The sequence below is a fragment of the Astatotilapia calliptera genome, chromosome 15 (assembly GCF_900246225.1).
Source record: "Astatotilapia calliptera chromosome 15, fAstCal1.2, whole genome shotgun sequence".
Classification (NCBI taxonomy): domain Eukaryota; kingdom Metazoa; phylum Chordata; class Actinopteri; order Cichliformes; family Cichlidae; genus Astatotilapia; species Astatotilapia calliptera.
This window is the reverse complement of record NC_039316.1, coordinates 35133673-35147723: the sequence shown is the minus strand read 5'-3', so window position 1 is coordinate 35147723 and position 14051 is coordinate 35133673. Positions and strand designations below refer to the sequence as shown.

The window sequence follows — 14051 nt, the reverse complement described above, 5'->3', positions numbered from 1 at the left end:
AATTTTGTTTATTGCACCAATAACAGGATATGACATTATCACAGCGTGCACTGAACTTTAGACGGTGCATAGGTCTGTGCATTCACAGAATTGTAATTATTTGGCTATTTAGTTCATAAATGCTAGCATGAAATATATTTTACCTCATGATTAGATAAGGTACCGCACACATCGCTGCCTCTTTGTGGTGATGGCTTTTGATATCTCAGGTGCTGGCCTGTTAGTTTTTTAGGGATCTGTTTTATGTGGCTATGAGTTCATGACCGGCCAATACGCCGGACAGAACACAGTCAGGTTTACAGTGAGAAAAAGTTACGTGTAATCTCTCTTTTCCCTGTTAACACTTTTTTCCATGATGGAAATTTGTTTGGTATGTTACTGTTTTATTGTGTGTGTGGCTGTGTAGATCATGACCAACATGACAAAAGTGAAAAGGAAGCCAACCCCTCTACCACAGCCAGCTGCTGATGAGCCGCTACAGCGGCCAGTCACCCCTAGTTCTCATCGTAATATCGGCGTGGGGTAAGTTAAATTACCAAACGGTGTCATAAGATCCAAACTGAAGTTCACTCTTAAGCTAAAACAGTTCTTTGTGGTGTCTGTGGGACCATAAAATGTGTAAGACATGAGAAACTGTGCAGCGACAGCCTCTCTTTAAGTGATTTACAAACCACCATAAACATTGGTCCTTAGATCTCAGATACCGGTCTTCAGGCCTCATTTCTTTAAAGGCTGATCACTTCACAGTAGTCCATAGATTTTATGAGCTGACTAATCTGTAGCTTGTGTAGATAATTGTGCCACCATTTGTTTAGGATACATAGATAACGACGTTCCTCTTGCCGCTAAAACTCTGAAAATACAAAAATGTTTCAAATGTATTTTGATGTTTTTCTTTGCAAAGCGTAAACTTTGAAGAGATGAGTCAGCCGCAGTAGACTAGAACTGGAGTGCCTGAATACCATTGCTGTAAAGCATCTTGTTTGGTCTTGACAAGGTAATTTCCTTGTTCTGAGCACCAACCTAGAGAAACAGGCCTAACCTTGTATTTAACAGTTTAAATAATTAACTGTTAGAGAGCTGTACAAATATGGAGAACTAGCACTGATGAAAGTCAGTGGAATCATCAAAATAAATTGTTTTTTCAAGTTAAAAGCCATCTTGCTTACACCAACATCCTCATGGAAGTTCTTAATGTGAGATTGTGTTCGTATTATGTGTAGTGATTATCGACCCGCCAGTCGGGGAGGTGAGACCAGCAGAGACACAGAATACAGACAGAAGAGCGGGGAAGGAAGCCTGCCACACTCTCGATACAACTCACGACCTCCTACACGCTCCGGCAGTCGGCCGAGCACCACAGACTCCCTACGCCAAAGCATCGGTGGGTGACTCAACTTTCAGAGTTTCAGATGTAATTTAGGAGTAGCGGTAGAATTTCAAAAGAGTAAAATAATAACTCTTTGACCGTGTCTAACAGCCGTGGCTGTAAATCAGATGTTTGCGCTCAGATTACTCACACTTAGTAGAAGCTCTGTGCATTTTTGTGGAAAAATCTTTAATTTCCCTTCTACCTGCTGCTTTTTATTTGGTGTGTTAGATGTATTTGATGTGGTGCCCAGTGTCCACAAGCAACAAAAGATAGTTCCAGAGAATGAAGTTCCTGCAACTTCCTCACAAACCATAAGGGATAAAGACTTAGCAGAATAGAATAGGATAGAATAGAATAGAATAGAATAGCCTTTTATTGTCACTGTACATGTACAGTGAAACTGTGGGTGCTTGAAATACAAATATAAATAGTACGACAGCAGGAATGAATAGTAGACAAGAGGAGTATATACAAAACAGGAGGGAGGCACACATTAGAGGACAGATTGCAAAGTGCTCAGTCTGAGTATGTGTGTGAGTGGCCGGAGTGATGAGAGTTACTCAGACCATGGCTCAGATCGGTGGGTGGGCACCAGAAGGCTAATGACCTTAGTTTGATGGTATCAAGTGTGCTTGTGTGTTTGATAGTGTTCAGCTGTCCATCTACTTTTTTTTTAGTTTTTTAAAGTTATGACCTTTGTTTCCATTTGAAGGTCTGACATTTTGGTTGATTCTAAAATTGGTCTTTTGACACTCTTAATTTATTCCCACTCAGACTCAGAGTGTGGGCAGTTGTCCCAGGAGTCAGAATTGGACAGGCAGTATGAAGGTAGAGCCAGAAAAGGATGTTCCCAGGAGGACCACAACGGACACTCTGCCAGGTATACTGACACACAAATGTAAACTGAGCGCGCTCATGTTCATATTTTATGTATAACATGGCTGTTTGTGTTGAATTTTACTGCAGTTCTTTGAATAAAAAGGCAACAGTTTAACGACAGTCAAAGTTAATCAGGTTGAGGTTTTTGATCAGAGTTTGAATGTAAACAGTCACAGAGAGTCTATAAAAACTGTTTAGACTCATTTTTTTTCTAGTGCAATCATACATGGAAATACAGTATGAAAGGCAAAAACAGACCATCTTTCTTCTTCAACTGAGAGTGAACTCTCCTTTTTGTAATCGCTCTAAGCAGACTTCAGGAATAGTTGTCCAAGCATCCGAAAGGACATTTCAAAGCTCTTCTCGGGATAATCCCAGACTGCTTCATTAATGTTGAGTTTCGATCTCTGAGGAGGCCAATCCATGACTTAATATTCATTTCTGTTATGTGTTTTTTCTATCCAGATGTGCTTTTAACATTTTGGCAGTGTTTTTATTATTATTGTCATGCTAAAAAATGAAGCTGTTGCTAATCGGATGCTTTCTAGATGGTAAAATCTGACTGTGCTTTTCTGAGTTCATAATTCCATCTGTTTTAATAAGATCATCCAACACAGCTGGATGAACCCCAAACCATGGCGCAGCCAAGCAGAAGATGTTCACTGTTGTTCCTTTCTTCTGACCTCCTCTGCACATATCGATGGAAATATGAACAGTTTCACTTTGGATTTTCACTCTATCAGATTTGTTTACACTGATTTTTCCCAAAAAGCTGTTAGCTCTCTGCAGATGATGTTTGTGCTGCTAAAATCCTATTTTTAATATTTTACTTTTTATTCTCTTTGATTGATCGATTGAAAATGACAGAAAGAGCAGCCAATAAAATAACAGATAACAAGATGATTAAAAAAAAAAAAAAACATTTAAACTTTTGCAGTTTCAACATAACAAAAAAAAATCACTCAAAAAGCAAACATTTGGGCACTTCACACTCTCTGTATTTATAGAGAAATATATACTATATATGTACTAAATATATACAAACTAAATTTACATTTAAAAAAAAGTTATTGAGCCAACAATAACATGTTAAAATATTCTTGGCTTAATTTTTCCTGAGAACTAGAACCAGACCTGATCTGATGCTGTTAAGGAATGAGCACAAAAAACAACCACCACATAACTGCAGAGATTCCTGTAAGTGTGTGTGTGTGTGTGTGTGTGTGTGTGTGTGTGTGTGTGTGTGTGTGTGTGTGTGTGTGTAAAGATTTGGCAAGAATGTTGCTGAACACCGATAGGTGACTCAGCACTGCCAAGCTGGTCTGTGAGACTGTGACATGCGTTTAAACGAGCAGTGCCCACAAAGAGACCCATTCAATCGAACCTCCCCTGCTTCTCTTCTCCTTTAAATCCCAGAGGAACTTGACTCCTGAAACCCACCCACAATAATGAGTCCCAGGAAACTGCTTCAGTAGTCCCTCGCCTCCCCCACACCTCACCCCCCAGGAACGTAAAACACCTCTACAATACAGCCTGGTTGAGTCTGACTTCGGTAGCCTCGTTTCACCCCAGTTTGGAAAGCAAGACTTTTATAGTGAGATGAAATGGCCATTCATATTGAGCTGAAGAGAATCTTAGCAACACGGTGGTTTGGCAAATGCCAAAAGAGCAGATGTGTGTGTTTGCAATTGTTTTTAGACTAATGAACTGATTCCCTAAGACAGAGTAACACCTGCTGGAGAGTCAGGCTGTCTTCCACTCACACTTTGTCAGAAATCGGGACTCAGATTCGAGACTTGTTAAAAAGAATTTTAGGGACTGATGAAAAGTTATGTAAAATGTGTACCCATTTCATTTTGCTTCTGAACAGAGCTCAACATGCAAGGATAGCACCTCCACCCATTTTTACGGGAATACAATACACTGTAACTGTCATGATTAGGCACAAGAAACTCAAAACACTGGGTCACCGACCCAGGACCGTGACAGTAACGCTTAGTTATACCAGATTTTATCAGAGATATTGGAGCCAATGTGACTACCCTGAACAGAAACCAGAATGAAATCGATCCATTTGATAAGTGTGAGCTTGCTCAACAGGATGTAGGTCGCTTAGCTCTTTCCTGATAAGAACATTAGAGGAGGTTGTGACTGGACGCTGAAGACATTTATTCACTCGTGACCCTGTTTCTCAGACACCATAAAGAAGGTGCACAAAGAAAATTAGGTATAAAAAAAAAAGAAAATGTCTAATTTGAATGGAAGGAAGGCATTTTAAATATGTTCTAATGTTATATTAGTGTTTAACACTGATTGTCTAAAAATGACTAAACGATTGTCTTGTCTGTTGTCCAAATAGACCTAAAAATTAATAATTGCTCCTCAATTATTAAAAACTTTTCTTATTTTTATGGAAACCACCGTGACCCTACGTGTGTTTAGGCTTTAGAGAAAGGGAAAACAGGAAAGTTAACACTAATGAGGATTTACTGATGCATGTCCAGTCAGAACGTGCCCTGTTGTAATATTCATACATATAAAGTATGACAGAGAAAAACTCTGTCATGCCATGTGTGACTTTATTGCTGTGCCTATCTCCCATTTTCCTTGCAAAATATACAGAAATGAGGGGTTGCAAGACTTTTGCACAGTCTTACAGATCACGTTCCTAACTTAACTGTTAAATATTCCCATCCTACCAGTTTCAGGGTTTTTTTTCTGTTTTATCCTTCTTTGTATGATTATCATGGTATTTATAGTGACTCATTTAATTGGCAGATTGTTGTTAATGCTTTCTTTCTTTCTTTTTTTTTACCAAAAACAGATTATATTCTTTTTTGTTTTTGTTTTTGTCCCTGTCAGCAGAAATGATTATATCCCTGCAATTGCAAGTAAGCCCAAGATTCCCCGTTCACCTGACACAGCAACCAACCAGAACAGTGCTCACCGGGGTAGAGGCCTGGCCCTGGCTCCCCAGTTCTCACAGTCTGAGCCGCAGCAGAGCAGCCGGCCTGTCTCTGCCAGCTCCACAGGAGGAGGCGGGAATGGAAGTAAGCGTATGCTAAGAGCGGGAAATCAACACCAGTCTGGCAGATTTTGGCCCCATCTGGTTACTTCATCTACTCTGCCAACCACTCTAGATGGTGGCCAGCACTGATTTGAATGTTCAGTGACTCTCAGAAAAGAGTTGCTGTAGATGCAGTTTAAGCAATAGTATATTGCATTTTTAAAACCGATGCAGATATGTGGCGATTAAAAAATCTGGTATATCAGCCCAGATTTTTTTTTCTTGCAAACACAGGAATCATAACCATATTTCCCTAACATTTATTATCTGTACTTATTTTCCACCCTTAGTAAGATAAGCTGACAAAAAGAATCGGTCAGTTTTTGTTAGCCAATCTGCAGTCCTAACCCTGCAGTGCAATCTGAAACAAATTCCCAACATCAATACTTACAGCATGGTTGAATGGTGTTCCTGTCTTCTCTTTATTACTAAAATGTTTACTTATCGGCTGTTATAAATATCAATACCAGTATACTTGCAGATGGCTGATATCGACCAGTATATCAGCACAACACTACTTATTTGAGTCTTATTGAGCATGCATTTTCAGTTTATGATGGAAAACAGTACTTGGAGATGTGCAAAGCAGCCGGAATTTGTATCTGTATTTGTATTTGTTGAGGAGGGAAAAGTATTTGTATTTTTATTCGAGTAAAATTCAAAATAAGCGTAAAAATCCATTTTTTTTGCGTTACACTTCTAACAAACGTTATAGTGTAAGTATTCTTTAATTATATACATTATAATAATTATGGATATGCAATATTAGTTGATGTTTTACCATAAATCCAGCAATAAACATGTCACAAGGAACGTCATTGAAAAGAAAATAACATAAGAGCCATTGGCTGTTATGTTATTTATGTTATTGCCAGATGGCTCAGCAGCAGCAATACTCTTTTATTCGGTTCCGCAAATCCATGTGGGGAGTTTCAGCTACGTTAATAAGTGACAACTACACAAGGATTGTTTTAACCTTTTAACGATCTTCACAAAAGTTATATACTGCCTCTGGAACTCAGTTAAGGTACAAAAAAAATCCATCCATCCATCCATCTTCTTCTGCTTTATCGGGGCTGGGTCGCGGGGGCAGCAGCCTAAGCAGAGAAGCCCAGACCTCCCTCTCCCCAGTCACCTCCTCCAGCTTAGCCGGAGGAACACCAAGGTGTTCCCAGGCCAGCCGAGAGATATAATCTCTCCAGCGTGTCCTGGGTCTGCCCTGGGACATGCCCGGAACACCTCACCCAGGAGGCGCCCAGGAGGCATCCTTGTCAGATGCCCGAACCACCTCGGCTGGCTCCCTTCAATGTGGAGCAGCAGCGGCTCTACTCTGAGCCCCTCCCGGATGGCTGAACTTCTCACCATCTATCTCTAAGGGAGAGGCCAGCCACCCTTCGGAGGAAGCTCATTTCTGCCGCTTGTATCTGCGATCTCGTTCTTTCGGTCACTACCCACAGCTCGTGGCCATAGGTGAGGGTAGGGACGTAGATCGACTGGTAAATTGAGAGCTTCGCTTTTACACTCGGCTCCCTCTTCACCACAACGGACCGGTGCAGCGTCCGCATCACTGCGGCTGCAGCACCAATCCGTCTGTCGATCTCCGGCTCCCTTCTCCCATCACTCGCGAACAAGAACCCGAGATACTTGAACTCCTCCACTTGGAGCAGGAACTCATCCCCGACCCGGAGTGGGCACTCCACCCTTTTCCGGCTGAGAACCATGGCCTCAGATTTGGAGGTGCAAAAAAATCGATTCAACAAAATCCTGATGCAGTTCACTGTTTTTTGGCTCAGCAGAGCCGTCTCTGTTGCTGTGTGGAGCAGCCTGTGTCACTCACCTCTTCGACACGTCACTCACTCATCCGGTCATGTTCTGCGGTCTCATAAGGAAACTCAGCTTTTTGATTTAAAGTTTTTCCTTGTTTCCGAATACAAATATTTTTTAAAGTATTTGTTCGAAATAATTATTCGTAAAAAACACGTTATTTGTGCCTTATATAAATGATGAAAGCATTAACCGGTGACTGTCATGGAGTTGTAGCACCCCACACAACCAAACATGTAGAGCATTGTGAATTATTTACTGCTTGATTAAATCTCTGCCACACAATCACCAAATATTTGTGTAACATCAGTTTTACATTTCATATATCAACACAACCATGCATGTCAGGAAACTCCTGGGTGTGTGGGTGTTCCCAGGCCTGAAAATCCAGTTTTTCATGCCGTACTTACTTACCAAGACAACAGCAACACAATGGCTAAAGGAAATTAACTGTAAAAATGTTGCACTGGTTCCCAGTAACTTTTGCTTCAGTTCCACTAAGGATATTCACTTGCCACTCTTTCATTTCTTACCAGTCTCTGCCAGAAGTCTCTATATAATAAAATATGCCCCTTTTTTAAGACTTTCCTTATAAATCTGCATTAATGTTTTTCCCGTTATGGCCAGCGACACAAAGTAGTCTGAATCATAAGTCGGCTTATCATGCAGAACGTAACAATGGCTATAAACAAAAAACACAGTAAGCACTTATTGGGAAAATGAAAATTGGGAAAATCTAATTGAGTTAGCTTTTATTGGAGGCACTGCACTGTCAGGCCTGATATTGGGTCCATTTTTATTTGCTGTCAACTTCATGTCTTACACACAGAACTGGAGTCAGCGCAGAGATGATCTGGTGCTCTTAGTTGGCCGATAACATCTCTCCATGCTCTCATGCATCCTAATTGCATTTCATGAGCGATTACCTCCGGCTCTTCCGATGGGTGCCCTTACCACGAAGTTTGTAATGGCACCTATTAGCTACTCAAAGCCACCGCATCCTTCTGTGAGTGTGTTGTACTTCTGAGGTCTGGCGAATATCAGATGTTTGTCACTTAATCACATCTCATCTTGAAGGGCAATAAGCAAACAGACATGCTATATAAAATAACCTGTATTGTATAGTAAGCTTTTTGGCATGTTTCAAGCTATTGTCGGGGGGGGTGGTTCAGTGATCTGTGTAATAACAAGCACACATTTGAGCAAGATTCCCCTCAGGCTAATGGCTTTTTTGTTTGTTTTGTTTTTTCTAGCATACATATCTGCTGTGACTGAGTGAAAGGCTCCCTTGGGTAAAGAAAAGATGTTTGTGTGGCTTAACAGGCCACCCACTTAGCAAGTAGAGACAAGGATAGGAGTTTCTGCTGAGCCATAATGTTAAGAGCAGAGTTCTTACAATTTTATGATTTCTAATAAGTTTTTATTTTTGCTTAGTTTGGGATTTTTATTTTTAATTCACTTTAGTTTCAGTTGGTTTCCAGAGCCGGTTTGTCCATTTCAGTTCAGTTTTTATTGGTTTTAGTCTTTTTAATTACTGTTGTATGACCGGCAGGTGTCAGAGGAAATATTTAGAGCAATCACAGTAGATAATACAATAAAAACCTTGAACGTTTTGAAAGCAGTTGACTCACAGTCTTTGAGTCTCAGTAAGTGTGTCCATCAAAGCCTCATCAGGCAAGTTGTAACAAAATGATATTAAACTAACAACTAAAACGTCCACTGTGTCCCTTTCATTTTGGTTAACTCAAATAAAGTGTTTATTTTTAGTTAACCATAATAACTTCGGTTACGTGTTTGGAAAATGTCCTAGCCAATTGAGAACCAGAGAAGCTGAAGAAGCAGCACTGTCCTTTTTATTTTTTAAATAGGTCTGGATTAAATCTTTCATTTAAATATGCTATTTCTTACACAGTGACAGGAGCTTAACAACTACGTTTTGTATACATTGGTGACAAAGCAGCTTAATTTTGTTCTCATTTTATTGATGAATTAAGTCTGATTGTCCTCCGCTTTCTCTCCCTCTTACCCCCTTTCATCAACCTATCAACCTTTCTTCCTTCCCCTCTCCCTCTGTCTTCAGGCAGGCAATCAAAGAGGAGGTGAGGAGGGAGCTGTCACCACGAGGTAGCACTATCTTCCCAGGAGCATCGGGCTTCCTGTAACATCATCCAACCAGGTTACGATCAGGGTCAAACAGAGACGGTCGAGGCTTAGTGGCAAGAGGAGGAGCAGGACTGGGTGGAACAATGTCTATGATTGTGGTTCTGCATTTAGGGTTTTTTTTTCTCTCTTTTCGCCCTTCGGCTTCAGCGCAGACTACTTCTGTAACCTGATATGACGTTAGACAATAAACACAACCCACAGTCATGCGACTCTGGGCACCTGACAGTCTCTGTTGGCCCTGAGTTTCTGCAGTTTCTACTCAAGGTGATACAAAATGTGTGCGACACCCTCCAACTACGGCAGAATTTATTTGTAACAAGATTCAGGTGTTTTAACTCCGAAGTCTAGTATCGCTCTGAGTTGGGGCAGAATATGATAACGCTCCTCTCTCTTGCTCTCACTCAATCCTACTTGCTTACTTGGCATGTTCATTACTTGAGTGGGGATTGCCCAAGATGCCTCTTTTTGTGGATAACTTTCATCATTTCGGACATGAGCTCAAGATTTTAGATCAAACACAGCCAGGGCTGTGAGAGGGAGGAGGATTGGAGCTTAAAAATTACAGCAGAGACATTTTTATCTCTTAAACGCGATTGCAAAGAGCAGTACAAGAGCTGGTACTGAAAGTTCTCATCTCGAATTTGTAAATCAATAATCGTCGTGAATTTCACAATGTGCTGTATTGATTTTTAACTATGGTGGAAGATGTCTGTCCACATGAATAAATTATTATACGAGCTGTATTTCAAATGTAAAACATTGCCACAAATGCATAGCTCTTTGTGGCAGCTCCTGTTTCGCAGATGCGAAAAAAGATTGTACAAGAAAGAGCTAGAGCCCTAGTATGACTGTGCATGTTTTTAAATGATATCCAGAACTTTTTACTTTCAACACACAGGTAGCATGTACACTATAATTGAGGGGGGAAAAAACAACTTGAATTTGTGTTAATGTCGTAAATTCAGCTTTAGTTGCTTGTCTATTTGCACCGTTTGCAGGTGTGGTTATGTGTATTTATGGTGAGACATTTCTGTTGCAGTGCATTTTTACTGTTAATATTCTTTCAAGCAGTTATAAATAAATGTGTGACGAGTCAGCAGTTTGCAAAATCACTCCAGTGCTTCTTTTACTTGCCATTTTTTTTCTCCATTGCTTTAAATTCAGTTCAGTTTATTTAAACAGCATCAGCTCACAGCAGCAGTCACCTCAATGTGCTTTATAGTGTAAGGTAAAGATGCTACAGTAATAGAGAGAAACCCCAACAATGAGACAGACCCCCTATGAGCAAGCACTTGGTGACAGTGGGAAGGAAAAACTCCCTTTTAACAGGAAGAAACCTCCAGAGATCTACCATTACTGGTTGAGGGTTAAGGGGAGGCATATGGGGAAATTGCTTCCCATCGGGCTGCTGTTATTGGCAGTCATTTATATCAAACATGTGACTGTAAGAGCTCTTGTGAGTCATTCCTGCCAGACAGTGTTCTGTTGCCTCCTGAGCTGCTGTCCTCTCCAAACCCTATTTTTAAGCCTTGTATCCGTGCCCGTACTTAAGTGAAGTATTGACTGATGGCGTTATTGTTGTCATACACTGTTGTGACGACAGCACAGGGAAGAAGTATGGGAAAACAGTACAATGGGATGGGTCCTTGCCCTCTAGGGAACATGTCATTCCTGCCCCTGAGCTACACAACTTACTAGAGTACATGACAAATAACACAGAATGAAGTCCACTTTTGTCAAGATATTGGCAGGACTTTATTTAATAACACAGATGGTCAGTCCACCTCTGGAATATAAAGGCTGTTGAAAGATAGATTTGGATGGGAATTCCTTACACCCCTTCCATGCTGTCTCCTGAGAGTTGACCGATTCAGCTGCGAATGCTGCCAGCGAGGGGGAGCACAATGCAAGGAAATGGACCGCACATGACAGACTGACGCACTGTCGCTGCCAGGTGTAACCCCGAAAGCTTCACTCCTGCTGGAACCGACCAGCTGCAATTGCAACAGAGTGGAAGCTGCTGCTCCTTATCATAACAAAAGCATGGATTAAAAAAAAAAGGGGGGGACTAACAGCTAAGGTTGTTCACAACAGGTTCAGTCATAATAATGAATAGTGTACTTTAAAAAAAAACATATATATATATAGACAAAGTTGTTTTTTTTTAAATTTGTGCTCAAAAAGTCCCACTTCTGCTTCTAAACGGCCCTATATGTCATCAGGATCACCGGCACCCTCTTTAGTTGTGTTTATCAGCAGGGAGCCATGTGCACTGCTGATAAAGGAGTGACGCCAGCCAAGAAGGGACTGCATCCCAGTGTCTCCCCCACCTCCTGCTTCCTCCTGTCCCATTCCTTTGAACTACGATGACCTGGATGACTGAGAACCTTCACAGACCATTCCTTTGAACACATGCGTGAAGTCGAGCCCCGCAGCTGCTCTGCTAAAGACATGAAGCTCTCTGTTCTTGTTGTATTCGATTTATTTGACACAGGATTGGAAGAGATGAGATATTAACAGAAACATTCATACCAAACATTGTAATGTCCAAAGGACAAAGTGTGAATCAAACAGACTAAAAAATGAATTCCTCCTTTTTGTGACATGTTTAACCTTTGGGAAATTCCTGTGAAACCAGTTAAACTTTTGTTATTGTGTATACACAGGATCAAATCCCTGCTGCAGGTTTTCAAGGACGCTTTAAATCTCACTCTCTGATATCTGCAGTCACCCAGAAAGACCTGTCTATTGGTGACTTTAGCATTTCTGGATTTGTGCATGAGGGTCTATTTTTTAAGATTGCAAACAGTATTTGACACACAAAAAAATTTCACCTTCTTAACCTTTCGACAAATCTTTTTCAATGGTTTACTCATTTACCCATTTACAAACACCAATGCCAGATAAGAGGCAGCTCGAGGTGCTGGCCTACCATTGAGAGGGTCTTGAGTTTACGGAGTGTCTTTATCAAGAAGGAGGTAGGCACGGGATTAGTGACTCATACCAGCTGAAAACTACCACTGAGTGTTTTTTCACAGTTTGGCTAGAGTAATAAACCCATCACGCTAAGATTACAGCGAGGCAGAGTCGAGGTGGGGTAAAGCTATAGGCTCAGCTCAATCTTTCACCTTGAAAACAGCAGTTTAAAAGAAATCACGCCAAGTATATAATTAATATCATTCAGTCAGCTTTCTCTTTGGTATGCTTCCGGAGGTCTAAATGAGTCATGTATTTTAACCAAAACAGGAAGTGCATCAGCACTAATATGGTATTAGTGGAAACTTTTGTCAGCAAAATCAGCAAAGCATGGAAAAAACCGTAGAGTGAGACGAATCTGACCTTATTTTAGTGTTTACTGAGCCTAATGAAGTCTGGTTGGCTAAAGGGGAGCCCGGTGTTTACTTGTAGCCATGGCTGAAAGTGGCATTTATAACATGGCTTGGTGACACCTCCTTTGTTCTATCCTTTCTTAGAGAGAAAGGTCCTCAAGTGATGACTTGAGTGCAAAAAAGAAGGAAAGAAAAGAAACAATCTCCTTAGGATACCTTTTTCTTGTCCAGCAGTAAATTCTTTCATGGTGACCGAGGAGCTTGGAGTTGTATTTAAGAGGAAGAAGACATATTTTCCTAAGCATGTTCACTGGTGTTAGTTAGTTGACAAAGTAACGACCAAAGTCCCTCAGGTGTTAAACTTCTTCCCCAAACCCTAAAAAGTACTGGCAGTTTTTTTTTTTCCTTTATTTTGTATTAAGAATATCCTTTTCTCATCCACTCAACTTCTCAGGCCTTTCAGCTCAACTCTCTAATTCCTCCATAAGCAGAATTAGACTGAAGTCATAAAGGAGTCGGCAAAGATTTTTGATACCGTCGTTGGTGGTTGTCGACGTGAGGGACAGATATGAAAAGGGATCGTGTTAGAGTTCTTTGATAACTTTCTGTGGATCCATAACTCTATGATGTGATCCACGATTGAAATAAAAAAATATATATATATATGCATTGCAGATTTGATTCTTCTATTTTCATTCTTCAGCTGACAGTCCTTATGTTGTCAGCGAAGTGGCCAGGGGAAAAGATCAGGTACTGTGATGTCCATATCCAACTCACTCGTCTGCAGAACTGCTACAGACTAAATCCACATAAGATAGGGGGGGGGGGGCTGAAAAAAAAATCAAAACGGAAAAAAAAAACAGCCAGCAGGCAACAGGATGCACATGGCCCCGAGAAGGATGACTGGTTGGATTCAGGAAATGGGGAGAAAAGCAGAGGAAGGAGAGGTTTTGGATCGCAGCTGTGCTCGTATTAAAAAATTCCTGTTTTGAAGCGCAGACAGACATTTTGTTGTTCTTTCTCCAGAAAACGAGGAGGCGGAAACACACGGTTTGCCACAGCGAGGGTTAAGAGCAGCTTTGGTTAAGGCAGCTCTGCAAGCAAGAGTTTCAGCCACTATTTAATTTAATTTAATTTAATCTATTGATTAAACATTTATTTTTTTTTTTTTTTAGAAAGAGGGGCAATACATATTAATGAACATTTTAACAAATGTAAATATGCCAGATTATAGCCTTGGGCTAATTTCCATCTGCAGACCCTCTGGCAGGTTGATGTTAAACACAAGTTAGTAAAAACATACAGAGACACTATTTACAGGTCACGTGACAAGGACAAAAACAGTGATCACATTATACTAGAACAAACAATGACAAAGAGAGTGGACACAGAGGACAGTATAGATAACAATAACGGA

At 40.7% G+C, this 14051-nt stretch overlaps 1 protein-coding gene across 5 annotated transcripts in view; it reads left to right on the top strand.

Annotated features, from left to right (window-relative positions):
• armc9 (armadillo repeat containing 9) overlaps window positions 1–10417 on the top strand; it is a 28835-nt gene extending 18418 nt beyond the window's left edge. For 3 of the 5 annotated variants that reach the window (XM_026142258.1, XM_026142260.1, XM_026142257.1), the window contains 5 exons: window positions 407–522; window positions 1224–1384; window positions 2147–2252; window positions 5114–5301; window positions 9223–9305. In XM_026142258.1, coding sequence (XP_025998043.1) covers window positions 407–522; window positions 1224–1384; window positions 2147–2252; window positions 5114–5301; window positions 9223–9245 — 594 coding nt within the window. In that variant the 3' untranslated portion in view covers window positions 9246–9305. Of the gene's footprint in view, window positions 1–406; window positions 523–1223; window positions 1385–2146; window positions 2253–5113; window positions 5302–9222 lie in introns of all 5 variants that reach the window. The other 2 variants (XM_026142259.1, XM_026142261.1) reach the window with 2 other exon arrangements.
• Window positions 10418–14051: the final 3634 nt, after the last annotated feature.